This window comes from Fistularia commersonii, chromosome 2 (assembly GCF_037954325.1).
Source record: "Fistularia commersonii isolate RoL2024-O1a breed Wild chromosome 2, RoL_Fcom_v1.0, whole genome shotgun sequence".
Lineage (NCBI taxonomy): Eukaryota > Metazoa > Chordata > Actinopteri > Syngnathiformes > Fistulariidae > Fistularia > Fistularia commersonii.
In genome coordinates, this window is record NC_141285.1 from 11,586,098 (window position 1) to 11,610,273 (window position 24,176).

The 24,176-nt window shown below is 40.6% G+C and overlaps 2 protein-coding genes across 6 annotated transcripts in view; both read left to right on the top strand.

Annotated features, from left to right (window-relative positions):
• unc5b (unc-5 netrin receptor B) overlaps window positions 1–6,898 on the top strand; it is a 52,022-nt gene extending 45,124 nt beyond the window's left edge. Inside the window, exons 9-17 of the mRNA XM_086167420.1 lie at window positions 1,881–2,075; window positions 2,516–2,881; window positions 3,013–3,100; window positions 3,619–3,793; window positions 3,881–4,120; window positions 4,762–4,911; window positions 5,617–5,781; window positions 5,883–6,061; window positions 6,733–6,898. Of these exons, the coding sequence (XP_086023546.1) occupies window positions 1,881–2,075; window positions 2,516–2,881; window positions 3,013–3,100; window positions 3,619–3,793; window positions 3,881–4,120; window positions 4,762–4,911; window positions 5,617–5,781; window positions 5,883–6,061; window positions 6,733–6,898 (1,724 nt within the window). The remainder of the gene's footprint in view (window positions 1–1,880; window positions 2,076–2,515; window positions 2,882–3,012; window positions 3,101–3,618; window positions 3,794–3,880; window positions 4,121–4,761; window positions 4,912–5,616; window positions 5,782–5,882; window positions 6,062–6,732) is intronic.
• Window positions 6,899–12,784: 5,886 nt separating this feature from the next.
• On the top strand, window positions 12,785–21,887 carry slc29a3 (solute carrier family 29 member 3). Of its 5 annotated transcripts, none has more exons than XM_086161532.1 (7): window positions 12,785–12,962; window positions 15,285–15,377; window positions 15,472–15,889; window positions 16,585–16,667; window positions 17,133–17,359; window positions 18,170–18,332; window positions 21,021–21,887. In XM_086161532.1, the coding sequence occupies exons 3-7, from the start codon at window positions 15,566–15,568 to the stop codon at window positions 21,646–21,648; spliced, it is 1,425 nt and encodes a 474-aa protein (XP_086017658.1). In that variant the 5' UTR covers window positions 12,785–12,962; window positions 15,285–15,377; window positions 15,472–15,565; the 3' UTR covers window positions 21,649–21,887. The 5 variants fall into 5 exon arrangements, with proteins under 5 accessions (XP_086017658.1, XP_086017650.1, XP_086017685.1 ...); XM_086161524.1 differs by having other exon boundaries at window positions 15,501–15,889; XM_086161559.1 differs by lacking the exon at window positions 12,785–12,962 and adding an exon at window positions 13,468–13,505.
• Window positions 21,888–24,176: the final 2,289 nt, after the last annotated feature.

Genomic DNA, 24,176 nt, shown 5'->3' on the forward strand with positions numbered 1-24,176 from the left:
TAACTTTGTGTGCTCCTTCACTCCATCCATAAATGTCTTCTTTAGTTTTCCTCTAGGCCTCTTGCCTGACTGGTCCAACCTCAGCATCCTTCTACCAATATACTCACTACAGCATTCCCCATCTGTACATGTTCAAACCATCTCAGTCTGGCCTGACTGACTTTATCTCTAAAACAGCTCACATATGCTGTCCCTCTAATGGGCTCATTCCTTATCCTATCCATCCCTGTTACTCCTAAAGAGGACCTAGACATTTTCATCCCTGTTACCTTTAGTTCTGCCTGCTGTCCTTTTCTTCAATACCACTATCTCTAAACCATACCACTCACCACTGTCTTTTGCACCTTTCCTCTCATTCTGGCTGATACCCGTTTATTGAAGATCCTCACATGTAGAAATACTAATTGTGTCAGTCTAGTTGATTCTGTGAAACCATTTAGTCTAAATAAAGCATGAACATTACTTTCTTCTGTGCACTTTTGAAATTGCTATCTACAAGACTTGTTGAAATGGCTAATTGATTTCTTTTTCACTCGCATACGTGCATGGAGATACTCACACAACCCAGACAAACCCCCTTCACGCACATCCTCAAGTGTGTGTGCACATACATAGATATACAGTTACACTCTCTCAGCAAACAAGAGAGAGCCAGAGAAAAAGTCAGACTTTTATTATACATTATGTTTGTTTCCTCTAAAGTGGCTGAGCAGTTTAATTGCAGAAACACAGCCTCCATAATGTAAAACCTCTCTGCAGGTTGGCTGAAAATAGCTGTCTGTTTACCTTTCTTTCTTTTTTTAGTGAGACTCAATTTTTTTCCAAAAGTTTATGGTAATTTGCAGCCACACTACTTTTCATCATATAAAACACACTTTTAATGAAAAAGACAGCACCGCTTAACCATTTATCGGCGGTTCAGACTGTTACCAGATTGTGTCAGTGTATTTGGAAAAACGGTATTTGAAAAAACACCCACTTAATATTCTGTTCTGTAATACAACTTTTTATCACCTGATAACCCTGCTTAAATATGAACCGGGTCTATCTGCTGTTACTGACTGACCCAATGCTCTTTCCTTCTTCAACAGGACTATTTCTAAGTTCTCAAATAAACTAGAATTGACCTTTCCAGTCTCATTATTCCACTATAATATCGATTCACCGTTGTATGAGAGAGGTGCATGTCAGCATGCTTTGCTTACATTCATGCCAATAGCTACAAAACTAAAAACAGCGGTTTAAATATTGCACACAGCGCTCTACAGTTCCAGAGCCCGTGTTTTGACTGGGTGCACTACCTATCGATATCTACTACTTTGCATTTTTACCAAAAGCAAACACTCAGACAATCAAAACCTACTGTTACTGTAATGAAAATACGAGCTTCAGGGAAAGACCCTTGACTAAAATAACTAGTTGATGAGGAGAATTGACGGTAGCATTTTTTGACAATGTAGCACAACACAGAAAAGCTTCTGAAAAAAACATATGCAGACATACATCCAACATGAAGTTGTAATGTGACATAACACTTTAAAGGTGCCACTATAGGAGAATTGTAGTGCTACAAAAGCAGACCCCAGTGTCCAAGTGTTATTACCAGTTGTATGTGAGTTGACAGGCAAACTGCTAAGGAAGTTATCACCTACAAATTCCTCATTTTTGGAGGTCCAAACTTTCCAGTAATATGCTGCCTTCCATGAAAGAGCCTATTTTTTAATAAATCCCTTGTTTCTGCTGCTGCAGATTGTTAGAGACAGAAAATGTAATTTCTCATGAGTAACATTTGTTTCACTCTTTACCGTCTGCAATGTTTACTTTGCATTTTTACTAATCTTCTTTTCTACGATGTCCTTACCGTTTGCTCCCGATTTCAGCACTCACCTCAGGGATGGGAGTAGCTGTCTATGCTGGCCTGGTGGGGGCCTTGCTGCTCTGTGTGATTCTGGTGCTTTGCGTGGCTGTGCTGGCATATCGACGCAGATGCCGCCATCTCAGCGGAGACATTACAGATTCTTCATCTGCTCTCACTGCCGCCTTCCACCCTGGCAACTACAAGCCTCCCAGGCAGGGTGAGTTTTGTGCTTGTGTATTTACACAAGCACAAAAATGCACACACATGCAAACACATACAAACCTACGCAGAAACACTTTCACTCACACAACCCGGTCCATTCTGTTTTCTGTTTATTTTCTCAACTTATTCACAACTTGGCTTTTTTTATTCTCACACAGACAGATTTTCACAATTTCATTTTCATGGCACTATTTATACCATCTTGTAATTTTTCTACAATAATCTATCTTCTGTCTTTTGCGATTCTCCATTTTTTATTGCAGAACATTTTGGGGGGATTTTAAACATTTGTCATGGTGTCTGTCCTGTTCTTGCCATCAAATATTAATTTGCAGCATTAATCCATTTCACTCACGTCACTTGTAGCGCTCTTAGCTGGGCTTTTGTCATCTCTCATGATAAGAGAATAACCCCTCCCCTCTCCTGTGTCCACAGATAACCCTCACCCTCTGCATCCATCAGCTCCTCCAGACTTGACAGCCACAGCGGGGGCTTTTCGTGGCCCTCTATTCTCTCTGCAGCATGGGGTCAATGACAGCCCCCACAAAATCCCTATGACCACCTCTCCCCTTTTGGATCCATTGCCTAGTCTGAAAATCAAGGTGTATAACTCCTCCACTCTTTCCTCTCTGGAGCTCCCGGCTGACATGTGTCCTTGTGATGGAGAGATACTAAGCCTAAAGACAGTAGGAAGTGGGAGGGAGCGAGAATATCCAAGCCACACCCTATCCAGAGAGCCAGGGTTGAGTACCAGTGCCACCCTGGGTAATCAGGGCGGGCGCCTCACCATTCCAAACACTGGTAATTAACAGAAAATTACTTATGACACACTTTGACACATGAATGGTACCAAAATTCTGTTTTTGAACCAATGAAATGTGCAGTTCATTGTTAAGAAGACAAATGAGCAAATGTGACCCCCTTCTCCAAAGGTGTGAGTCTGCTGGTCCCTCCTGGTACCATCCCCCAGGGGAAATTTTATGAGATGTACCTCATTATCAACAAGTGGGACAAAACAACGTGAGTCTCCAAATTACCTCTTATTTACTCACCAGTTTTGAAATTTCCCCACTGTTGCATGATTATGGGAATATTCTGTTCTTTGACCGTGAGACCAATTTTAAGAACCTTTACGAGTCTTAATGCAGAGATGGAGTTTATTATGCCAAGGCACTCACAATTTTTGTGAGGACAGCATAGATCAAAATGATTTAATGTTCTCTGGGTAATCAATTTCCAAATGTTTAAAAGTTTCCATTGAGTTAGAGTGATTTGCCATAACTATATTTTGGCTTATGTCAAGTCATGCCCCGTGACAAAAAGTAAGAAATATCTCTTTGTTAGTGTGTGTCTAAATCGCAGAAACCAAATTGATTTGAAATGTCCACAGACTATTGGTAGACCGCTAGATCTCCAAGCATCTGGTGTTGCAAGGTTATATCATCCAATGTGACATGGCCACTATGTTCCTCTATAAACAACATGCAATGTTTTTTTTTTTTGTCATTTGTTACAACCACTGTGTCTGACATTTACAGGCTACCGTCTGATGGCAGCCAGACTGTACTAAGTCCAGTGGTCAGCTGTGGCCCCTCTGGTATGCTGCTGAATCGTCCTGTGGTCCTTACTTTGCCCCACTGTGCCCAGCTAGACACACCTACACCTGACTGGACACTCACACTCAAAACCCAGACCCACCAGGGAGCGTGGGAGGTGAGCCAGCTTCTGACTGTTTCTTAATCAATTGGCATGCATGCCAACATAGCATTGTTGAATCCTGCCGCACTGATTTTTTTTCAGGAGGTACTGACGGTGGGAGAAGAGACACTGTCGTCTCCGTGTTACCTGCAGTTAGAGGAAGAGTGTTGCCATGTGCTCATGGAGCAGCTTGGAACCTATGGGTTGGTGGGCCAGTCCTGCCCTCCACAACCTGGCTGCAAGCGGCTTCAGTTGGCGTTGTTTGCTCCCCGTGCTCCCTGTCTCTCCCTGGACTACAGCCTCCGTATTTATTGCATCCATGATACACCACATGCACTTAAGGTGCCTCTTCATTTCATGTTTAACTTTCAGTTTTTCTAAATATGTGCGTTTTTAAATAGTATTCTGTTTTACTACAAAGTCATTTTCCGTGGTCATGTTTTCCTCACCTGAAATTTTTACACACTTAGTGATTGTTTGTTTCCTTATTAGTATTTCTAGAGTTAGCAAGTAGTTCCAATAATTTCTTTAATTGGGTTATTGTGGATTTATTCCCAATAGCAATTAATGCAGGGGCAGAGCATAGGTCGGTGGCAATACTCATACTGAAGAAGCGAGTGATCTGTGGAGCGCCCTCAGCGTCACAGAGCCTAATAACAAGTGTGAGCTCATTGGTTTAATGTCTAGTCTGCAACTTCAATATGTCAGATCAGTGTAACTTCTCTTAAATCAGTTAGAGCGTGTTTGAATCTGCATAATACCTTTGGTGTTGTGAGGGTCTAAATTAAAAGGCCAAATGAAATTCAGGTAACACATTGTGACACCTTCTGTTCCCCTGAGACCATAGGTTGGTAAACAAGAGCCTGCCTCATGCACTACATTGACATCACATTGCATGGAGAGTCTGACCGTAGAGAATTCTCACATTTTATTGTCATATAATTGAATCTAAATATAATTTAAATTCTGAATGCACCATGCAGGAGGTGCTGGATTTGGAGAGGAGTCTAGGTGGTGTTTTGCTGGAAGATCCCAAGCCACTGCTTTTTAAAGACAGCTACCACAACCTGCGCCTCTCCATACATGACATCCCTCACAATCACTGGAGAAGCAAACTGCTTGCCAAGTACCAGGTGAGACCATGCGAAAGGGTATATGTGTTTTGCTTTGAGATTAATAATTGGTTATGTCATTACTTTAATGTTTATGCATTAGAGAGCAAACAAACTTAAATACATGATTTGATAAATCAAGTTCAAGTCCAAATTCTTACAGCACTCAAATGAAATATAGATTAAGACTTAATGTCTATCTTGTATTGAAGAAATGTGCTTTAAAATGTTGTAATGTTGTTGCTCAGCTCTTGCATCACCTTACATTAATGTTCATGGAAATCCTTCCGTAAGTGTTGGTGACATCTTCCTGAAATAAACAAAACTAAAACAAAGACATCATAAAACCATTTCGTGTGGAGCATACAGCAAGCTGGACTGTCAAACTCCTCAATATACTACTAGTTCAATTTAGAAGGATGTCTACTTGAACGGAAAATGTAGACAATTTTTAACATCCACAGCTGCTATAAACATCCAAACTCTCCACTAAGAATTCTTAGGAGCAGCTATCTAAGCCCAGGCTCAAAAAAGCACATGGTATATCTGATAGTAGCCTTTATTTAAATACAGTATACTTTAAAACATAATAATGCGCTTAAAATGGTGATCCTGTTTGCATCTATCAATATAAAGCACAGATACATTACCTAAATCAGAACTGTGCACTGAATTATCCCTAAATATCTTTTAGTTAAGACCATTTTTTTTCATCGCTGTTCACAGGAGATTCCATTCTATCATATTTGGAGCGGCAGTCAGAAACCCCTGCACTGCACCTTCAGTCTGGAGAGAGTGAGCCTGGCTGTGTCACAGCTCAGCTGTAAGATCTGTGTACGACAGGTAGAAGGGGAAGGACAGATATTTCAACTACAAACAGACATCCAGGAGGTAACACTACCTGTTAACACCAAACTAAATGGCCATAAAACTCAATTTAAGGGACAAATGGAGATTTAAGAGCCTTTCATAATCCTTCCCTGTCAATACAGACTCTACCACCACATTCGCCCCTCCCCTCTGGAGGCACCTGTCTGCCTTCTTCTCAAGTGGGACCCTATGCCTTTCGCTTGCCTGACTCCATCCGCCTGAAGATCTGTGCCAGTCTGGACGTACCCAGTGCTCGTGGTTGCGACTGGAGACTACTGGCTCGCAGTCTCGGCTTTGACAGGTCAGAGTCGCCTCACATACCCGGCTAATTTGTAAAAGGCTGGTTCTAATAACCTTCAGTGAAAATGATACCAAAGCTTTGTGTAAAATTGGGTATGTACGTACCGGTAGATATTTACTGTTAGTTTATTTTAAAATGGTTAAGGATGCAATTTAAAGATACTGATTAGACACACACTGATTCAACTCTAATATTCCAAGTTTCTAGACCATACGACATAGAATATTCTGCACATATAAGAAAGAAAGTACACAAAACATATACAGTAGATCTTTTTTTTTTGTTTGTTTTTCCCAAGGTTATTTGGCATAAATAGTATCTCTAAATCTTTGTAGTCTAGTTTAAGGGCAACATTATGGAGATACATATTTCAATATTCTGGTCACAGTCATTATAATCAACAAAAATGAAGACTTCAGTGCTGATCTTGGGAATATTTTTAGCTATCCATGCAGTATATTTCAAAGTAAAAAGTTGTGCATTATTTTCCTTTGACCTCTCATTAGGTTAGGATGCCCATCCAGCTGGTTAGTCTATCCGGAACATTTTTCAGGGCAATTTTCATATTATTCAGCATTAGAATATTTGATGTCTATTTGAAATGCTTTCTTTTTAAATGACTTGACTTTAGTTCAGGTTTTTTTTTTTTTATTTTTTATTTCTCCCCCTAGGTACTTGAACTACTTTGCAACAAAGCCCAGCCCCACAGGTGTTCTGCTGGACTTATGGGAAGCTTGTCACCAAGGTGATGCCGACCTGGTCTCTCTGGCGACAGCTCTTGAAGAGATGGGCAAAAGTGAGGTGCTCGTCGTCATGACAACAGATGGCGATTGTTGATTGGTCAGTGAGCAGGAGCACTAACAGGAAAGAAGAAACACGAATACCTGCCTATGAATATGCACACTCCAGCACAAATCTGAAGCCCACAGAGCATTTTGGTTCCCTTGCATAAACTTTATTACCTCTGCCTCATCTACCATTCACTGGCCCCGGAGTGGCCTCTGTAGCTACACACATATGCACCGCAACTCATCTCCACGTGGGCCATCCCATGGTAAATGCTAACCCAATTCAGCTTGAATCCTCCAAAGCAATGTCTCCTCTGCAAGAATTGAAACAATCTAAAGGTACAAAGGCCTAAAATTGGTGTTAAGTCATCTGTCATGTGGTGTTGACTGTATCTTTCAGAGATTGAAAATGATCATATTCTTGTACATAAATAGCAATGCTTTGGAATAAAGAGAGAATGTAATGTATTCAGCCCATTAAAGCACCCTCAGTAGCACAAATGCTAAAGCGGGATTACCCATGTTTCAGTAGCAGCATGAAAGTGCATGATTAAACACTGTCTCACCTCAGGGCTGGGGCCTTTGTTTTCTCACTTCAAACTTTATTTCTGCAAATCAGCTTGAAATCAGAAATAGTAGAATTTCTTGACCAGCTTCTTTGACTTCAAGCGAATCACATGAGGACTAAACCCTCAAGGTTTGATGGCTTGAGCATTTCACTTTGGGCTGGGAAAAAAAAGAAAGGAAAAAAAAGCTGCTTCATCTTTGTGGTAGGAGGATGGATTTAGCAGTTTGTTGTAGAATTGGCCAAGTACAACAACTGACTTTTTATATTGTACCAACAAATGCCTCAAAGCCTTGGCATATCTTCCTGACTCACAGGGGTGTTTCTCTTTCATCACTCCTTCCATTCCTCTATCACTCTGCTACACTCCTCCAATCTGTTGAGAATAAACTGCAGGAGAGCTTTCTGGTCAACCCTTAAAAGTTTCCTTTGGGAACGCTCTGTAAGTTATTATCCATATTTGTGGATTTTCATTGCCATTGCTATGTTATTACCATGTAGAACTTGGGTTTTATAATATGTTTTTTTTTTCCGGCAACTGAGATCCTGTGTGCTATTTCTGATTCTAGTCCAGTGAGCCAGTTGAGAGGTAGGTACACTGGAGATGTTTCAATTGTGAAAAAAAGAAGAAAAAAAAATCATATTTGTTCCTCTTAATATTGTGTATCTATTCAATTCTAAAATATATGTAAACGGGATTAGAAGTGGTCCTCTTTAACACACTGTATGCTCTATTTTATATATTGTCTTTGCTCTGAGGTTCAGACATAAATATTGCAGAATATTCATCTTGCCATGAATCAGCTTGGCAGCAAGGGACCATAATTTACCTCGACACTAACTGTTTTATGTTTTTAGCTTTTCTTTGTCCACAATTTTTACATCTTTCCATTTCCCTGTAATTTTTTTGTTTCAATTTAATGACATATTGTTAACCTTTTTACTAAGCCACCTGCTTTGTGGTCAGGGTCCTCACGCTATTTGCATTATCAATATTGTTCTGTCAGTTAATGTTTGACGGGAATTGAAATGCTGAACTCTGTAATTTTGTCTTTTCCTTAGTTTAAATGTTCTTTTTCTCCGTCAAAGCAAAAAAAAAAAGAAAAAGTAAAAAAAAAAAAGTTCCCCTTGTTTTGGAACCACAGAACCAAATCACAGACAATATCCCTCCTCTCCAGCAGTGAGCCATGTCACTGTTTTGTGTGAATGGCCTGAAAACATAAGTGTGTGTGTTTCCTACGCGCGTGACTGGGGTGTGCACAACCAGTGTGTGCAGACATTTAAGATCTGTCATATCTCTTTGTAAGTGCTATGCAAGTACAAAAGTAAAGCAAAGCATTTTGACTTCTTTCTTCCCTGGAAGAGTTACTCTATTTTTTCAGATAAGGGCAATGACAAAGTTTTGATTTGTATCCTAAACATCATTTAGGATTGGCTTGACATTTTTGTGATGGTGATGTGTGTGGATTCCTCATCATGATAGAAGGGGTGGACAGTCACAACGGATGGAACTAGTTGAAAAGCATATGTGGGAGAGTAAACAAAAAGTGTGGTGTGACAGATTACAAGTTGTGACTAAGGTTGTTTACTCACGCCCTGCAGGTTTTTGCCCATGAGAAAACAACTGAACATGACCGGTATGGTGCTTTTGATCCCAGAACACTGCAAGACCTATCTTTAACCCCAAATCTTGTATCAGTGGCTGGCTAGCTGTAGACCACAGTGTTTACTTTTTTCAGACTTGATGAGTATATGTTGGCTCATTGGTCTTTGCTCTTGATAATTTATGCTGGAGCTGGACTGGGTGTAACTGTGCTCCCGTTGACAAGAAAAATTAGGCTTTTGTTTCAGAAGACACAGATTTTTCTTAAAAAAAAGAAAAAAGAAAAAAACATAGTGTCATTTTATTTCTGTAAAGCACCAATTGTATATAAACATCTAGCCTTCTTACCTGTAACTAAATATAATTTTTATGCAATAAATTATATTTCTTAGTTTACAAACAGTATTTGTGTGGTTTGTTGCAGTTGTATGACTGATTTACAATTTAGTAGGTACGGCATAAATCATTATGTCCTTAAAATGACTTAAAGAATGTTTGATAAGATTATTGTGTGTCATTGAAGTTATTATACTTTAATTAATATATCAGCGATAAGTGTCTCATATGGCTACATTATGATTCCTTTTTCCATAAACCAAAAAATGATATTAGAGGAAGCCCAAAACTAAACATGGTAACATGGGCTGTTTTCATGAAATAACAAGCTTCCTCTGAGTTCAACCATTAATATGCAGCTGTATTTTTACAAGTTACATCCTATTTCCTACAAAATACAAAGCTTCCCAATCTTTCGTACTTCTCATTACACCTCAGTGGAAATGTCCTTTAGGTCCATTTAGTTTTGAGAGCTTTTAACTGGCAGGCTATCCAGTTGACAAATAAGTTTTAGAGACTCTAATGGTGGCCTTTAAGGCATGACTCAGACCATTTACACCAAACGTTACAACTTTTTATGATATGCTGAGACTCTTTTCCGTTAGAATACATGCAGCAATTCGTCAGCTGCAGTGAGTACAAACTGCATTGAGGTCTTGTGATTTTCCAAAAATAAGAACCAATATGAGAGGTTGAAAAAAATGAACAGCATGAGCATTATGCACATTGTGCATTATTTGTGATAGGGTAGCATCAGAAAGAAAAGCACGCTGGAGTACAATAATGGGGCTGAGTGGAATTGTTCAATTAAATCGCCAGTTGCCTAAGAGAAACAAGGGCTTTGTGCCTGTAAACCATGTCTGCAGTAAGACACCGAGCCTGTAGATAATTGACTTGAAGTGTTGTGAACTCACATGCGAGGCTCGTTCTGTATTTTTTATTCCAATTAAATACACCAAATGATCTTGTGCTCAGTCTGACATTACATTCTAGTTTTAGTTACTGCATGGATACTCATGGATACTATTTCTGTTTTGCACAGAGGTGCAACCACTCACTGCTGACAACGCTGTGCCTTAATGCCCTCTGCTGGTAGGCTGAGAAAGTGGTCACAATAGAAAAATAAATAGATCATGACACATTTGAATAAAAAAAATATTTCAGAGAAGTAAATAAAGTGAATATAAAAAGTGAAATAAATGATAGTGCAAAGACACTTTAATTGACTGACATAATATGGAGGATACACTTAAGTAATGACATCTTTGAAGCTGGTTCCTTATGCAGAAAGTAAACATGACATTTTGTAATTAGCATTGCACAAGAAAGCATGAATTTTATTGCCATTGATTACCAATTTTCTATAGTAAATATATATATTCTTATTCATATTCCAATAGGCCAAAAATATGTGCTGATAATATTGTCAATCTAAGATACTAATGGCTTAAATATGAATATGGGGAAGACAACTCTGTTAAAATAATATTCACCCCAGTGATGTGTTTGTCAAAATAGGTCCAAGTCAGATATCTCACTTGGACTTAACCTGGCATACTTTCAACACTTTTGGCTCGGTTACAGCACTGGGCAAGTTTGTAGACCAGATGTGTGCTTAATGTAATGAGCTGCGCTTGACAGATGGGGAATTCTCTTTTAATTCTGTTTGTGGCACACATGAGGCTACCTATGGTTCAGCTGAATAAGCCACACCCACCTACACTTCAAGGTCATTGAAGGACAAATACGGGATCATACGAAAACTCAGGAGAGAACATATGCAAGTAGGAGTTACTCCTCTCCTAAAAAAAAAAAATCAATGATCCTACGAAAATGTTGCTTCTGACATTACGGTTTTTAAACGTGCACCAAGTCTCAAACAAAGTCTTGGGATTTTTCAACAGATGAGCCAGGTTTCGGTCCTCAAACAAAGCAGTTAACCAATACAATAGTAGAGACTATTGAACAGTGAACAATTTGGTCTCAAAACAACAGCAAGGACAGCAATCTTCAGTTTAGGCTTACTGTTTATTTATTTCCAAGGAAGAGCAACTGACTACGGCCACATATATCTTTTTGCATTTTGAAGGGAAAAAACAACATCATAATACATAGTAGTATGGATCCTTGACCATAAAGTGACGCCATCGATTATCTACACATTCTACACTTAGGGAGGGAGTGCCAGAGCTTCCCAGCTGCCATCGCCCGAGCTTAAAGCGACCCAAATTTAATGTCAATGTTGTCTTACTTTCTTCTGTTGTATTTTCATTCATTCTAACTTCGTACAGCTTATCCTGCAGGCGATGTTCACCCAGGACCGGTCGCAGGGCGACTTGTAAAAATAGAGAAACACAACCAGTCCCAGTCTCATTCACACAGGTGCAGACGCCCCAAATCTCCCGGAAGTGAATGAGATGCGGAACCGTACGTGTTCCTGTTCGGAGCGTGTCCCGATTGGCTTACTCGGCAGAAGTAGCCAATAGGCTCTCAGTGTGGGCGGGCTTTATTTTCCCTCCCGGGGACCGAAAAGATTTGTTCAGTCAGTGCAGCCCGCAAGGTGGCAGAGGGAGAGTGCTCAATAAAACGAAAACATAAAACCCACTTCACCTAGTATTACACGAAAGCATAGCTCTGTTTTTTTCACAAGGGTGGAAAAACAATGACAGTGAGGCGCGGTGTAATGTTTGCAACCCGATGTCCTGTAAAATCAACAAATTCATTGACACTGAGTGCTATGAGCTTGAATGGTCAGGGAAATTGCTCAAGTCTGCAAAGCAAGAAACATCTAAATACAATGAGATCCTGCAAAAGTCACAGGAGAATAAGTAGGCCCACAGGCAGGTGGCAGGTGTTCTGTGCAGAAAGGACAGGTTTAAAATGTTTGAAAATACTCACAAGTCTTGTATTTGTTCTATTTCGAAGAAATTAGTGAATAAACTTTTGGTGAAGTAAAGTGATCCTCTGTTGTGTGCATGTGAAGAGGTTGCACGAAATGAGTTCTTGCAGCTTGGGATGTCTGCAACTGGCAATCTAATGCATTTACTGCGCTAAGTTGGACTTTGGCCGGAGAAAACGTAAACTCCACACAGAAAGTACCCCTTCGAAATGCAACCAGGGACCTTTTTGTTGTGCACGATAACCACCGCCCGTACATTATTTTATTTTATTTTATTTACCTAGGAAACGCTTGATTAACACAGCTATTTTTGAGAGGTTATGGGAAACTCAATGGGTCTCTCTCTAATTCCTATCCGGTTTATCTATTTGGTCGCCAGAATAATAGATACTTTGAATTAACCTTTATCGTATGTGATCGTATGAATTATAATGATCATAAATGAAATTATTTTTCGTCATTCCTTAAGTTGTCTTGCTGACATTTTTTTGATTTAGTCCGTCAGTAGGAAATGGAAATTAATTAACGCCTTTATTTTGAAAGGTTTTTTACCGGATATACAACAGTACTCTCTATTAGTGAACGTAGGCGAAGAAGTGGAGGATGAAACGTTTGTTTATCGTCCGGTCTTAAAACAAAGTGCTTTTGGAAATGGGTTTTTGCGTCATTGTAAGAAGAAAGGACTGAGGTGTCACTTCGCTACAAAAAAGGTACAGGTTTCTTTTGTTCCCTCGACGGCAAACGGTTTGAAATATAAGCAGTTTTGTGTCGCCTCTGTACTTATTTTTACAATTACCAACTGGCGCGCCCGTTTGTCTGTCGGAAAGGACAAGATGCTCGGTTCCAATACCATGCTTCGGACACCGTTTCAAACCTGCTTTCCGCATTGACATTGAAAGAAGTTACTTCGTTGCACGAAAACTGCTCGTTCTGCAGTTTGTCTCCATGCTATTGCACTGTCTTCGTGAAGTGTCATGTGCGCAATAGTTCCCCATTAGTGGCTCGACGCATGAAGGTGCTGGGTCAGCTGGGTCTCCCGAAACCAGCTGAGCAAACTGTTAAGAGTAAGTACTTATAGCTAAAGACTAGGTTTTTGCTTTGTCCAGTGAACTCTGCCTCAAATCTCGAGTCAGGTTTTGACGAACACGTGAAAATGTCACATATATTCGAGGACAATCGATGAAACGCACCGCATTGTTGAGATGATCATGTGAAGAAGTCCTGCCTGACCCTCAGTCAAGCTCAGTGCTCAAGTATGTCAATCATTTAACATTATTCCTTGTCAATATATGGCGTGATACGGTGCTATGAGGATATATTGTCATATATTATGTGTTGTCATGTTCTATGTAAATTGTGAATGATAATTATCTGATATTTTCCATATGGACTTTGTAAGGATATGGTCATATTTCGTAGGGTTATTTTAAATGTTAAAGAAATTCACCTTAGCACATTTCAGGAATGATCTTTCACTTAGAGTCATATTTGTTTTTAATTAAATGTACTCTGTTTTGTGTTTATCCTGAAATTCCTTGTTTCTATTATTCTGAGTTTTTCTATGCGCGTTCTTGTTTGTTTTAAATAACTGGGAGGTGTTTTTTAACAGTAGGCGCCTTAAGTTTTCTTTATTTATGAATTAATAAGTTGAGGTGTTGCCTTTCGCTTCGACTAAGAGAGGATTTAGTGAGCTTTGTGAGTCAAATTAAACCCCTACTAAGTGGATATTTAACTTTTGAGTGACACCCCTTTCAAACACTAACACTTTAATTTAAATTATCAATTTGTGTTTTGTTGCAAAATCAAAAGTATACCCAATGGAGCTGCTGTAAAACATCAGGGTGCTACTAAGATGCTTCCTATAATATCTACACCATGTCTGATTGACAGGATATTAAGTGAGGGGCAGGAAGAAAACATATTCTAGAAAAAATATGACGGTCACAGTGCTGTTAAATTTGGGGTCTGATTAGTAGTTTACTAAATGGATGGAAAATACTGTTGGTGAAACAGCAATGAAAACAAAGTCTAAGCAAGTAAACAATAAACGTATTATTTTCAAGTTATTATTCATCAGAGCTACAAAGTATTTGCTTTGCTGTTTTCCTCTTTTACATTGAGGGGCTGTGAAAAAATAGAACAATTGAATCTATCCATAACTCAATTTGTCTGCAGAGGTTCTCAGCCATCCAGGTCATGGTGAATTCTTGTAAAAATCTTCTTGTCTTGGCTACTGGACTTGAATTTCTTCACTTGAGGATGTTTCAGACCTCACCTGAGAGGCTTCGTCAGTTCTAATGACCTGTGGGGAGTTTCCAAGTATCACTTCCAGGGTTTTGGGCAGGTCTAGGTTGTGTAAATGTATGAGTTAATCGTCAGAAACTACATCTAAGGGGGTTGTTATGTTAATGGGGTGTCATTCGTTAGGATTGTGTGGGATTACCTGGATCGGAATGTGAAAAGGTAAAGCTAAAAAAAGGTGGGAACCCTGTTGGATCGCATGAACTTACAAAGTTACTGGGGGCTGGTTCTGGTGGTGCATCTTTTCTGTTTTGACAAAGATGGCTTCTTTGACTCCTCTTGAACCATTTGTCTTCTCTGGCCAGAATAAGGACATTGCTGTCTTCAAAAAAATTGACCCTTGTCCTTCATGTGTAGGTGAACTGCAGAGTCCTGTCCTGAAGTGGTGGCTCTCCTGTGTTGGGCCATCCGTTTGTGCAGACGTTGTTCGGTCTCTGCAATGTAGACGTCATCACATCACAATCCTTAGTGCAAGTGACAGCATACATCACATTCTCTATCTTATGCCTGGTTGTTTTGTCATCAGGGTGGCATCAGGTTTTGTCTCAGGGTGTTGTGGGGTTTGAAATGTAGCAGTATATGGTGTTTGAAGACCCTTCAGAATTTCCCTGAAATGCCAGCAACATAACTCAATTGTATGACTTGTAGGGTTTTTACACATCGAGGAAAGGCCCCGTGCCATCCTTTTGAATTAATTAGTATCATCTTCTCCATTTTTCCCTTTCGCCAAGTCTGGATCACCAGAGTGTATATGTCCTGAGACGTCCCCACACCATGGCTCCACAAAAACCTTTGCCAGCACTGCAGTATCAAGACGAGTGAACGTGGGTCTCTTCTCGACTCCATTATTGTGTTGCATTGTTTTTTTTCCCTTTAGTTTTTTTCTTTAAGCCACATTTCTTTGTCCACGTCACACAGATTTCTGTGTTGCTCTTCTTGTGTTCCAGTGATTGTAGTTTCTCCCCAGCCCTCCATATCCCCCTCCATCTGTGCTCTGTGGCTGTGTGGCAAAATGGAAGCTGCAGAGCCTTTGCAGCCCGGTGTTAACTCCTCTTATATCCCAGCCTCTATGGACAACCAAGATGTATCTGAGGATGAAGACTGTGAAGACTATAGTCAGACTGCTTCTATCCTGCCCAAACATTCATCAGCGCCTCTAGCCGTACACTACAGCCCAGAGGACTCCTACTGTTTGGTGTATTGGATCTTCTTCCTTATGGGTATCAGCTCACTGTTGCCCTGGAACTTCTTTGTAACAGCAAAGCACTATTGGCTTTACAAATTGAGTAATCACACACACAACAGTGGTAATGAGGAGCAACGTTCAGACCTTAGTGTGAGTAAGAATTTGAGTGTAACAGCGCTGTTTGTGTCTGTTAACAGAGAAGAATGCATGCCATTCACATTGTGCCTGTGACAAATTATGTGAGGAGACTATCCTTTCAGATCACATCTAACAGAAGTGACGTGAAACATATTAGAAAAAATAGAATCCCCATTGAACATGTCTGTTACAGAAAAATGGGATAAAAGGAAAACAGACACTCTGAAATGCAGTTAGCCAAATTCAGTAACATGTTTCTGTAAATAATTGCTTTTTTTCTTAATTCAGGTATCAACTGTAAGTCTAGAGTCAAATAAAAGGACATTTTTTAGAAACCTGTGTACAAAACATGGGAAAGAAAAAGCAATTCCTAGCAAATTGATTTACTGTATTTTCATACACTCAATAATACAATAACTGCGACTAGTCAGGTAATGGCAATAATTTGTTCTGACACGTTTACATGCACTTGAGTAATGCAATATTGGCAAAGTCCTGTTTTACATGATTCAGTCCAGTTATCTAGAGTGCATGGCCTGAACTCTGGGGTTTGGTTCTTTTTACATATACAAATAAAAAGAAGAAATAAGCTTTAGCTGTTTATATACAACTAGAATGCCTGGTCATCTTGTTGTCTGATAACTTTTATTGTGTAAAGGATAACCTCTCCTTGAACAACATTTTTTGTTTTCCCCAACTATTCACAGGACTACTTTGAAAGTTACCTGGCCATTGCCTCCACAATCCCTTCTGTGCTGTGCCTGATACTCAACTACATCATTGTTAACAGGTTGCCTCCATCAAACTCACTCATCACATGCATTCTCACACCAGGCTACTGTCCATAAGTTGAGTCTCTCAGCGCATTTTCTGTGAATTCTTACAAAGTACTTTGAAAACAGGTTCACATATTGTGTGTGAACTTATTACAGTCACATGCATACTCTTAAGGTCTTATTAAGAGTACTCTAAATCTAATTTTCTAATGACCTTGAATACTACTGTGTGCTCTGCAGTTTGGCCAGTCTGCCGTTCATACATCTATATTACATCTGTCCTTGCAAAATTCCTCTATATCCAGTACTTGTGATAGGCAGTTACTAGCTTTGTATTACAGCCAATGTTAAACAGAAGATAATTCAGTCATAATGAAAGCTATTTACTTGTTCTTTTGCTTATCAGCAGACCCAGCTAATCAGTATCTTTTTGTCTTTTTGTATGTCTGTGTGCACATGCATGCGTGCTTTCCCCTCAGAGTGTCTCCACACGTGCGCATACTCTCATCTCTCCTGGTGATCCTGGCAGTGTTTGTGGTAACCACACTGATGGTAGAGGTGGACGTGTCTGACTGCAAGGTGGAATTCTTCGCCGGCACCCTTGTCAGTGTGGCCATTGTCAGTGGAGCCTCTAATCTATTCTGTGGTAGCGTGTTTGGCATCAGTGGACATTTCCCTATGAGGATCTCTCAAGCGCTTATATCAGGTATGGTCCTGATATTTTTCAAGGACTGTCTTGAGATTTCAGTAGACCTTGGTCATAAACATACCTCTCTCAGTCTCCCCTTCCCAAATATGCCATAATGGATTTAGATTTTATGCCAAGATGAAATTCAAGCAATACCTGTTTGCCAAGTTATGATATTAATTAGTTTCATCTTCAGTGTATCAGTTATTTTAGGAAACCTGTGACTGAAAAGTAATGGGGACATTTTCAGAAAAAAATCAATACACAATGTAATTTTGCAACTGATTCTATAAAAAAAGGGTCCCTTCTACCCTGAATTTATACTTAAAAAAAATAGCACAAGCAACAAAAATCGTCTGTAAATATAAAAACCTAAACTTGCCATTTTCTGTGTAAAACTGGCTGTAGAAGTTTTATTTCTTGTTATGGGCCTTGAAGGATGGATCTGGACAAGTTGGAAATTGTGTACCTTTTGTGAATTCTTGTCAAAATCTTCTTGTCGTGGAAACTGGACTTGATTTTCTTCCAGTTCCAGTTTTGTTCAGGTTGCTATGGCAAGAAGATTTTGACAAGAATTCAGCATGACCTGGATACTCAGAACCTAAACAGATGTACCTTTGGTGACATCTAGAGGAGGTCATGACCCAAAGCATTTTATAACTATTGTTTTGGGCCATGTAAAATGGCAATGTGACTAATTTCTAAGCCCCAGAGATGTACGCTTTTTCAATTTAGACTTAATAGTTATCTACATATATCATACATGAAATCATTGTGACATGAGACAGTTGCGCATCACTACTGACTGTGCAATAACCATTGTGCCAGGTCAAGCCATGGGAGGTACACTCAGTGCAGTGGCATCGCTGGTAGACCTGGCAGTGGCGAAGCGTGTGACTGACAGTGCCTTGGCTTACTTCCTAACCGCTGACATCTTCATCTTCGTCTGCATCATTGTATACCTGATGCTGCCGAAGCTGGCGTACTCAAGGTCAGTATCAGACATTTCAGTTCTTTAGTGCATACTGTACATAAAGTACTGGTTACCTTGTATTATCTATAGACTCAGTTGCTCTGAATTATTTTATTTATGAGGGCAACATGGTGCAGGAGACAGAGCAATTGTCTTAGTAACCGAAAATTCCTGGTTTGATTCCTGGCTCTTCCTAGTGTGTCGAAGTGTTGTTGAGCAAGACACTCAACCCCTAACTGCTCCCCTTGTGCTGGTGGATGGAAGCTGGAGTGAATTTCCCCATGAGGGATTAATGAAGGATACGTTATTATTATCATTTTTTTTATTTGTACTATACTCTTTCAAAAAATGTGAACGCTCTAGCTCAGGAGTGTCAAACTCATTTTCACAGACAGCCACATCAGCATAATGGTTGCTCTCACTGCAGATCACAGTGTCATCTGCAAGCATCATAGTCCATGAAGATTCCTATCTAACCTATTCTGTCAGCCTGTCCATTACCGCTGCAAACAAGAATGGGGTCAGAGCTGATCCCTGATGGAGTCCCACCTCCATCTTGAACTTTTCTGTTTCCCCTACAGCACACCGCACCACTGTTTCATAGCTAGCATACATGTCCTGCACCAGTCTAACATACTTCTCTGCCATCCCAGACTTCCTCATACAATATCAGAGTTCCTCTCACGGCACCCTCTCATATGCTTTTCCTAGGTCTACAAAAGCGCAATGCAGCTCCCTCTGACCTTCTCTGTACTTCTCTGTTCGCATTCTCAAAGCAAATACTGCATCTGTAGTACTCTTTCTAGGCATGAAGCCATACTGCTGCTCACAAATGCTGACTTCTGTGCTCAGTTTAGCGTACACTACTCTTTCACATAACTTAATTGTATGGTTCATCAACTTTATCCCTCTATAGTTGCTGCAATTCTGCACATCCACCTTATTCTTAAAATTGGGCCCCATCACATGTCTACATTCTTCAGGACTCTTGTCACTCTCTAAGATCCTGTTGAATAATCTAGTCAGAAACTCTACCACTGCCTCTCTTATATACTTCCACAACTCCACAGGTATATCATCAGGACCAACTGCCTTTCTAATCTTCATCCTCTCCAATGCCTTCCTCACTTCACTTTTACTAATCTCTGTTATTTTGTGGTCTACAATAGATTTGAATGATTGAATGATTGGGTCAATGAATGTGGGAGCTCAAACAGGAAATGATTTCATTTTTGGAGCTACTTCAGAACACTTGAGAATTTTTCTGAGCTGAATGACACAGATTGGCTTTGTGATTTAGCCTTTACCATGGACATACTGACACATGAATGAGCTGGACGTGAAGCTACAAGGGAAAAAACGGTTTGTGCGTGAAACCAAGCTGGTTTTCTCTTCAAAGCTAATGTCAGACAATGTTCAGACAAATGCCAGACGAGTCCGATATGTTTTGTTAACAAGTAATTTTTTTTTTATATGCATCGTATCTTGTGCTGACCTGGCCCATTTGTCAAATTTTAAAAGTCAATATGGGCCCTGAGCCAAAAAGTTTGCCCACCCCTGCCTTATGTAGCATCTCCCTGTACTCCTGTATGTTCTCTTCAGTCCTGTGTCCCACTTCTTCTTTGCTAATTGCTTACTTCGTATATACTTCTGCACTTCCTCACTCCACCACCAAGTCTCCTTACCTCCTTTCCTTCCAGATGACACGCCAAGTACCGCACTATTTTCCGCACTATAATGCGTACCTAAAAGCCTGTAATCTTCTCAAACACTGACAGTGCGCCTTATAATGCAGTGCGCCTTACATATTGATCAGTATTGAGCCACAAGAGGTCTCGCAACTACGGGAAGCAGCCGTCAACTCTATTTTCTCCTCACAGAAGAAGTAGCACGTGGTGCATACAGGGATATATGACTCCATTTGTGTGTGTGTGTATGTGTGCGCATGTGTGTGTGCATGCGTCGCCGAAGTAGCTGCTTTAAAAATCGGTAAAGGAGAATTCCAGTCCCACACCACTTGTGTGTGTGTGTGTATAAAGACCCCAAAATGGCTCCTTTCAAGAGACACGCTTATGGCGCAGTCTTCAAACTCAAGCTGATCAGGCACACAGTAGAACAAGGGAACAGAGCAGCAGCGAGAGAATTAAACTTTAACAAATAAATGGTGCGGGAGTGGAGGAAGCAATAAGATGACCTGCGCCGAGTAAAGAAGACTGAACAGAGTTTCCAAGGAAACAAAGCGAGATGGCTACAGTTAAGGGACAAACTTGAACAGTGGGTTGTTGAACAGAGACCTGCAAGTAGAAGCGTCTCTACAGTCACTATTCAAATGAAGGCAACAGCGCTAGCTAGTGACATGAACATATGTATATGTAGGGAACCGTATTGTGAATGCACTAACTTGTTTTGGGAGTGAACGGAGTTGACAGAATGTTTGTTTGTATTCTATTAATAATGTTTGACCAACTTATCTGACTTTTTTATTGACATTCCCTTTAGCGCAGCTCCATTTAGTGGATGCATAACGCAACCCTAGCCTTATATATATATATATATATATATAGGTCATATAGGTCATAGAATTCATGTGATTATTATAGTGAAAGTTAAAGACGGAGGTCATAACTGCTAGATTGCTGCAGTCTCAAAATGATCTCCAGATAGTTTCAGGAACTCAAAATATTTTATTTATCTTCTTCCTTCCAGACACTACATGCAAGCTGCTTCAGCAACAACTCAAGCTGTTTGTGAGGAGGTGTCTGCAGCATCCTCAGGGAGCAGAGTTACTGCTCCATCGCTACAGCCAATCCTCCACAAGACATGGGTGCTGGGCTTTTGTGTGTTCTATGTCTTTTTCATCTCTATTATGGTGTTCCCTGCAGTTTCCTCAGGGATCCAGTCTGTGCAGAAGGACAGCGGCAGCCCCTGGACCACCACATACTTTTTGCCCCTTACAAGTTTCTTCCTGTATAATGCAGCAGACTTCTGTGGCAGACAAGCCACAGCCTGGTTGCAGGTCCCTGGTCCAACCAGCAAAATTCTGCCCACCCTGGTTTTGTGTCGCACTGTAATGGTTCCCCTCTTCATGTTCTGTAACTACCAGCCAAGGTACCATCTCCAAACTGTGTTCTTCAGCCACGACATGTATCCGGTAGTCTTTAACTGTCTATTAGGCCTCTCCAATGGCTACCTTGGTACCTTACCAATGATCTATGGCCCAAAGGTTGTGCCACGAGAGCTAGCGGAGGCCACAGGAGTCGTCATGTCCTTTTTCCTCACTCTGGGACTCGCTGTTGGTTCTGGTTTCTCAGTGCTGATTGTGCATGCTATCTGAGAAGCTGATGAAACATCATCTTGTATAGTAGACAAGAATTTGAAAGCATCGGAATACATAGTGCACCTTAAAAGCCAGTTGTTGTTGAAGAGGACAATATGCAAAAAAGCCTTTAAAACAAATATGACCTAAAGGTCTTTATACCTCATGAACTTGTTTACAATGACATTCCTGTCTTTGTGCATTATGGTTTGACCTTTCTATATATGAAAGGAATATAATAAATCAAATATTAAAGAACCCTCAAATGTTTTGTACATTTTGATATGGAAATGCACATTACACTTTACAATTTCTTCAGATTCCAGGTGTATTATGTGAAGTTGTGTCAGGTGAGAAACCTAGCCAAGAAAAATTGCGCTACATTGCGTTGTTAGTATTATTTGTAAAAAGTAAACGAGTTGGACTGAAAATTTCCATCCATCTTCAACAACTTATCCTGCCCTCAGGGTCGCAGGGGATGCTGGAGCCTCACATTCACTCACAACATTCACTCATTTGGGGCAGTTTTCCAGATTTTATACAATTAACTTGCAGCATGTTTTTGGACTGTGGGAGGAAACTGGAGGACCCGGAGAAAACCCACGCAGACACGGGAAAACATGCAAGCTCCACACAGAAAGGCCCCATTGTCAGAATCGACAAGGGTCCTTCATGCTGTGAGGCGGAAGCTCTAATCACTGCATCACCGTGCCGCCCTGAAAATTTCCATTTAGTCAGAATTATTCATTTAGTGATTTCTCTGTCAATACATTTTACATCACAGTTAATCTAAAGCTGCGAGTAATTTCGACTAGAATAAACCACAACCTTGATGACTGAGAACCTCCATAGACATAAGCCAGTGGCCCCTTTTCATAATTGGGACTTTGTTACAATCTCTGATGTTCTGGTTGATCAGACCCAGGTATATGTCGAGAGGTTGGTTTATTTTTCAATCACCCAGCAGCACTCATAAGACTTGGTGTTGTGTTCCTTGATGAAAACTTGAGACGTGCTGCCATGACATTTCGCTGCATGGCCACCCTTTAAGTGAGAGAGATAGTGATGGAGGGGCACCTGACTGGGTAGGCACTTTCAATGTTGACTTGCCTTTGACTATCTCCCTCCTCTCTTCATCCTCTTATGAGTAAAACAGAGGCACTAGAGGGTGGGTGAGTCTCCCAGTGGCCCAGACTGCTTCTTTCTGCCGCAGTACTCTGGGCTGATGAATTTTCTTTGGGCTTGCCCCCTGATCTTAAAGTCCATCAGGAGCCTTGTGGGGGAATTTGCAACAAAGCCTCTGCAAGCCACTTCAACCAGCCGCACCTCAGCCTTCAAACATCATGCTGTAGCCTGAGCCACCGGGTCAGAATAACAGTTTTTTTTCCATTCCAAGGCCTCCCCTTTAGTATCCTCCCAAGATAGTCAAATTTATCAGGAAGATGCACCAAATCTAGATTGATACCACCCAGGAGCTCCACTGAACGCCATAGGAGGTCTTTCCTACCTGAGCCTATCAGACTTTTTAATTCCTCGTCCTTCAGCCAAAGGGAATATTCAAATCTTTGTACTTCTTAAGACCTTAAAACCCTTTATAGCCTTGACTTTGATACTTAATGGTTTTATTTGTATTTCTTATTCTCCCTCCTTCCTACTATTATTATTGCTATGTTTTACTTGAAACTCTGGCACAACAATTTCCTTCGGCGGGATAAATTAAGTTGTTCTTATCTGGTCAGAGTGTAGTTCCTGCGATCTCCTGCGAAATACGAGTTGCTGGTCCAAGTTGACGTGCATTTCCCAGTCTGGCTCCCTGCAGTTGTTCTGGAACCAGGGGCAGGGGTATGATGTTTGCGTGTCTCCCTCCCAGACAAACGATATTGTGTGAGGGCCCTTTTATATTGACACATCCTCTTGGCCTGCAATGCTGCTAATCACCTTAAGGCTTGGTTGTGCTTCCCATGTGTATCTGCTTTGAGTAAGGCTGGCCTTGGATCCTACCGAGATGTAATTGAATAAGGATAGGCTGGCTCTTCTCCCACCCACAGATTCAAGTTGGTCGGGGAAGACAGGATGTCGAATGTTGTGCTAACGATAAACTCATTGACATTTGACTCAATTTCTCACAGCTTTGACCAGAGGTTTCTTCTCTCAACAGCATCCCATCTCACCCAGGAGCCTTATTTACCTTGAGATACAGTTTTGGCACTTCTATCAGCTTCTTCTTGGTGATACTCCTTCTCCACCACAAAGTGTCAGCAGTCTGAGGGATTTACTTTTCGCCAAGTAACTTTTGTTTCTCCTTGGCTAAATTCCCTTCTGCCTTGCTGGAGGGGACCCAGTGTGTCTTGCTGGTGGTCTGCTTGAGGCCTTTTGATTATGTTCTGCCCCATCTCCTCCGCTTGCTGGGTGTCTTAAAGCTCAGCTGTGTATCACCTTCCAAGGCTTTTGACATGCTTCTCATGCAGTTGGTATTGCCTCACTACTTATGACTTTTTTAGGGAGCAAGCCCTTCACAATGGAAACCATACTGGATTCAGTTGGTT

Excerpts from the sequence above, each read along its gene's own strand:
- slc29a3 (XM_086161532.1), top strand. The coding sequence starts at position 15,566 with ATGGAAGCTGCAGAGCCTTTGCAGCCCGGTGTTAACTCCTCTTATATC. Across the intron at positions 15,890-16,584 it reads AGCAACGTTCAGACCTTAGT|GACTACTTTGAAAGTTACCT; the intron begins GTGAGTAAGAAT and ends AACTATTCACAG. Across the intron at positions 17,360-18,169 it reads CTCTCAAGCGCTTATATCAG|GTCAAGCCATGGGAGGTACA; the intron begins GTATGGTCCTGA and ends CCATTGTGCCAG.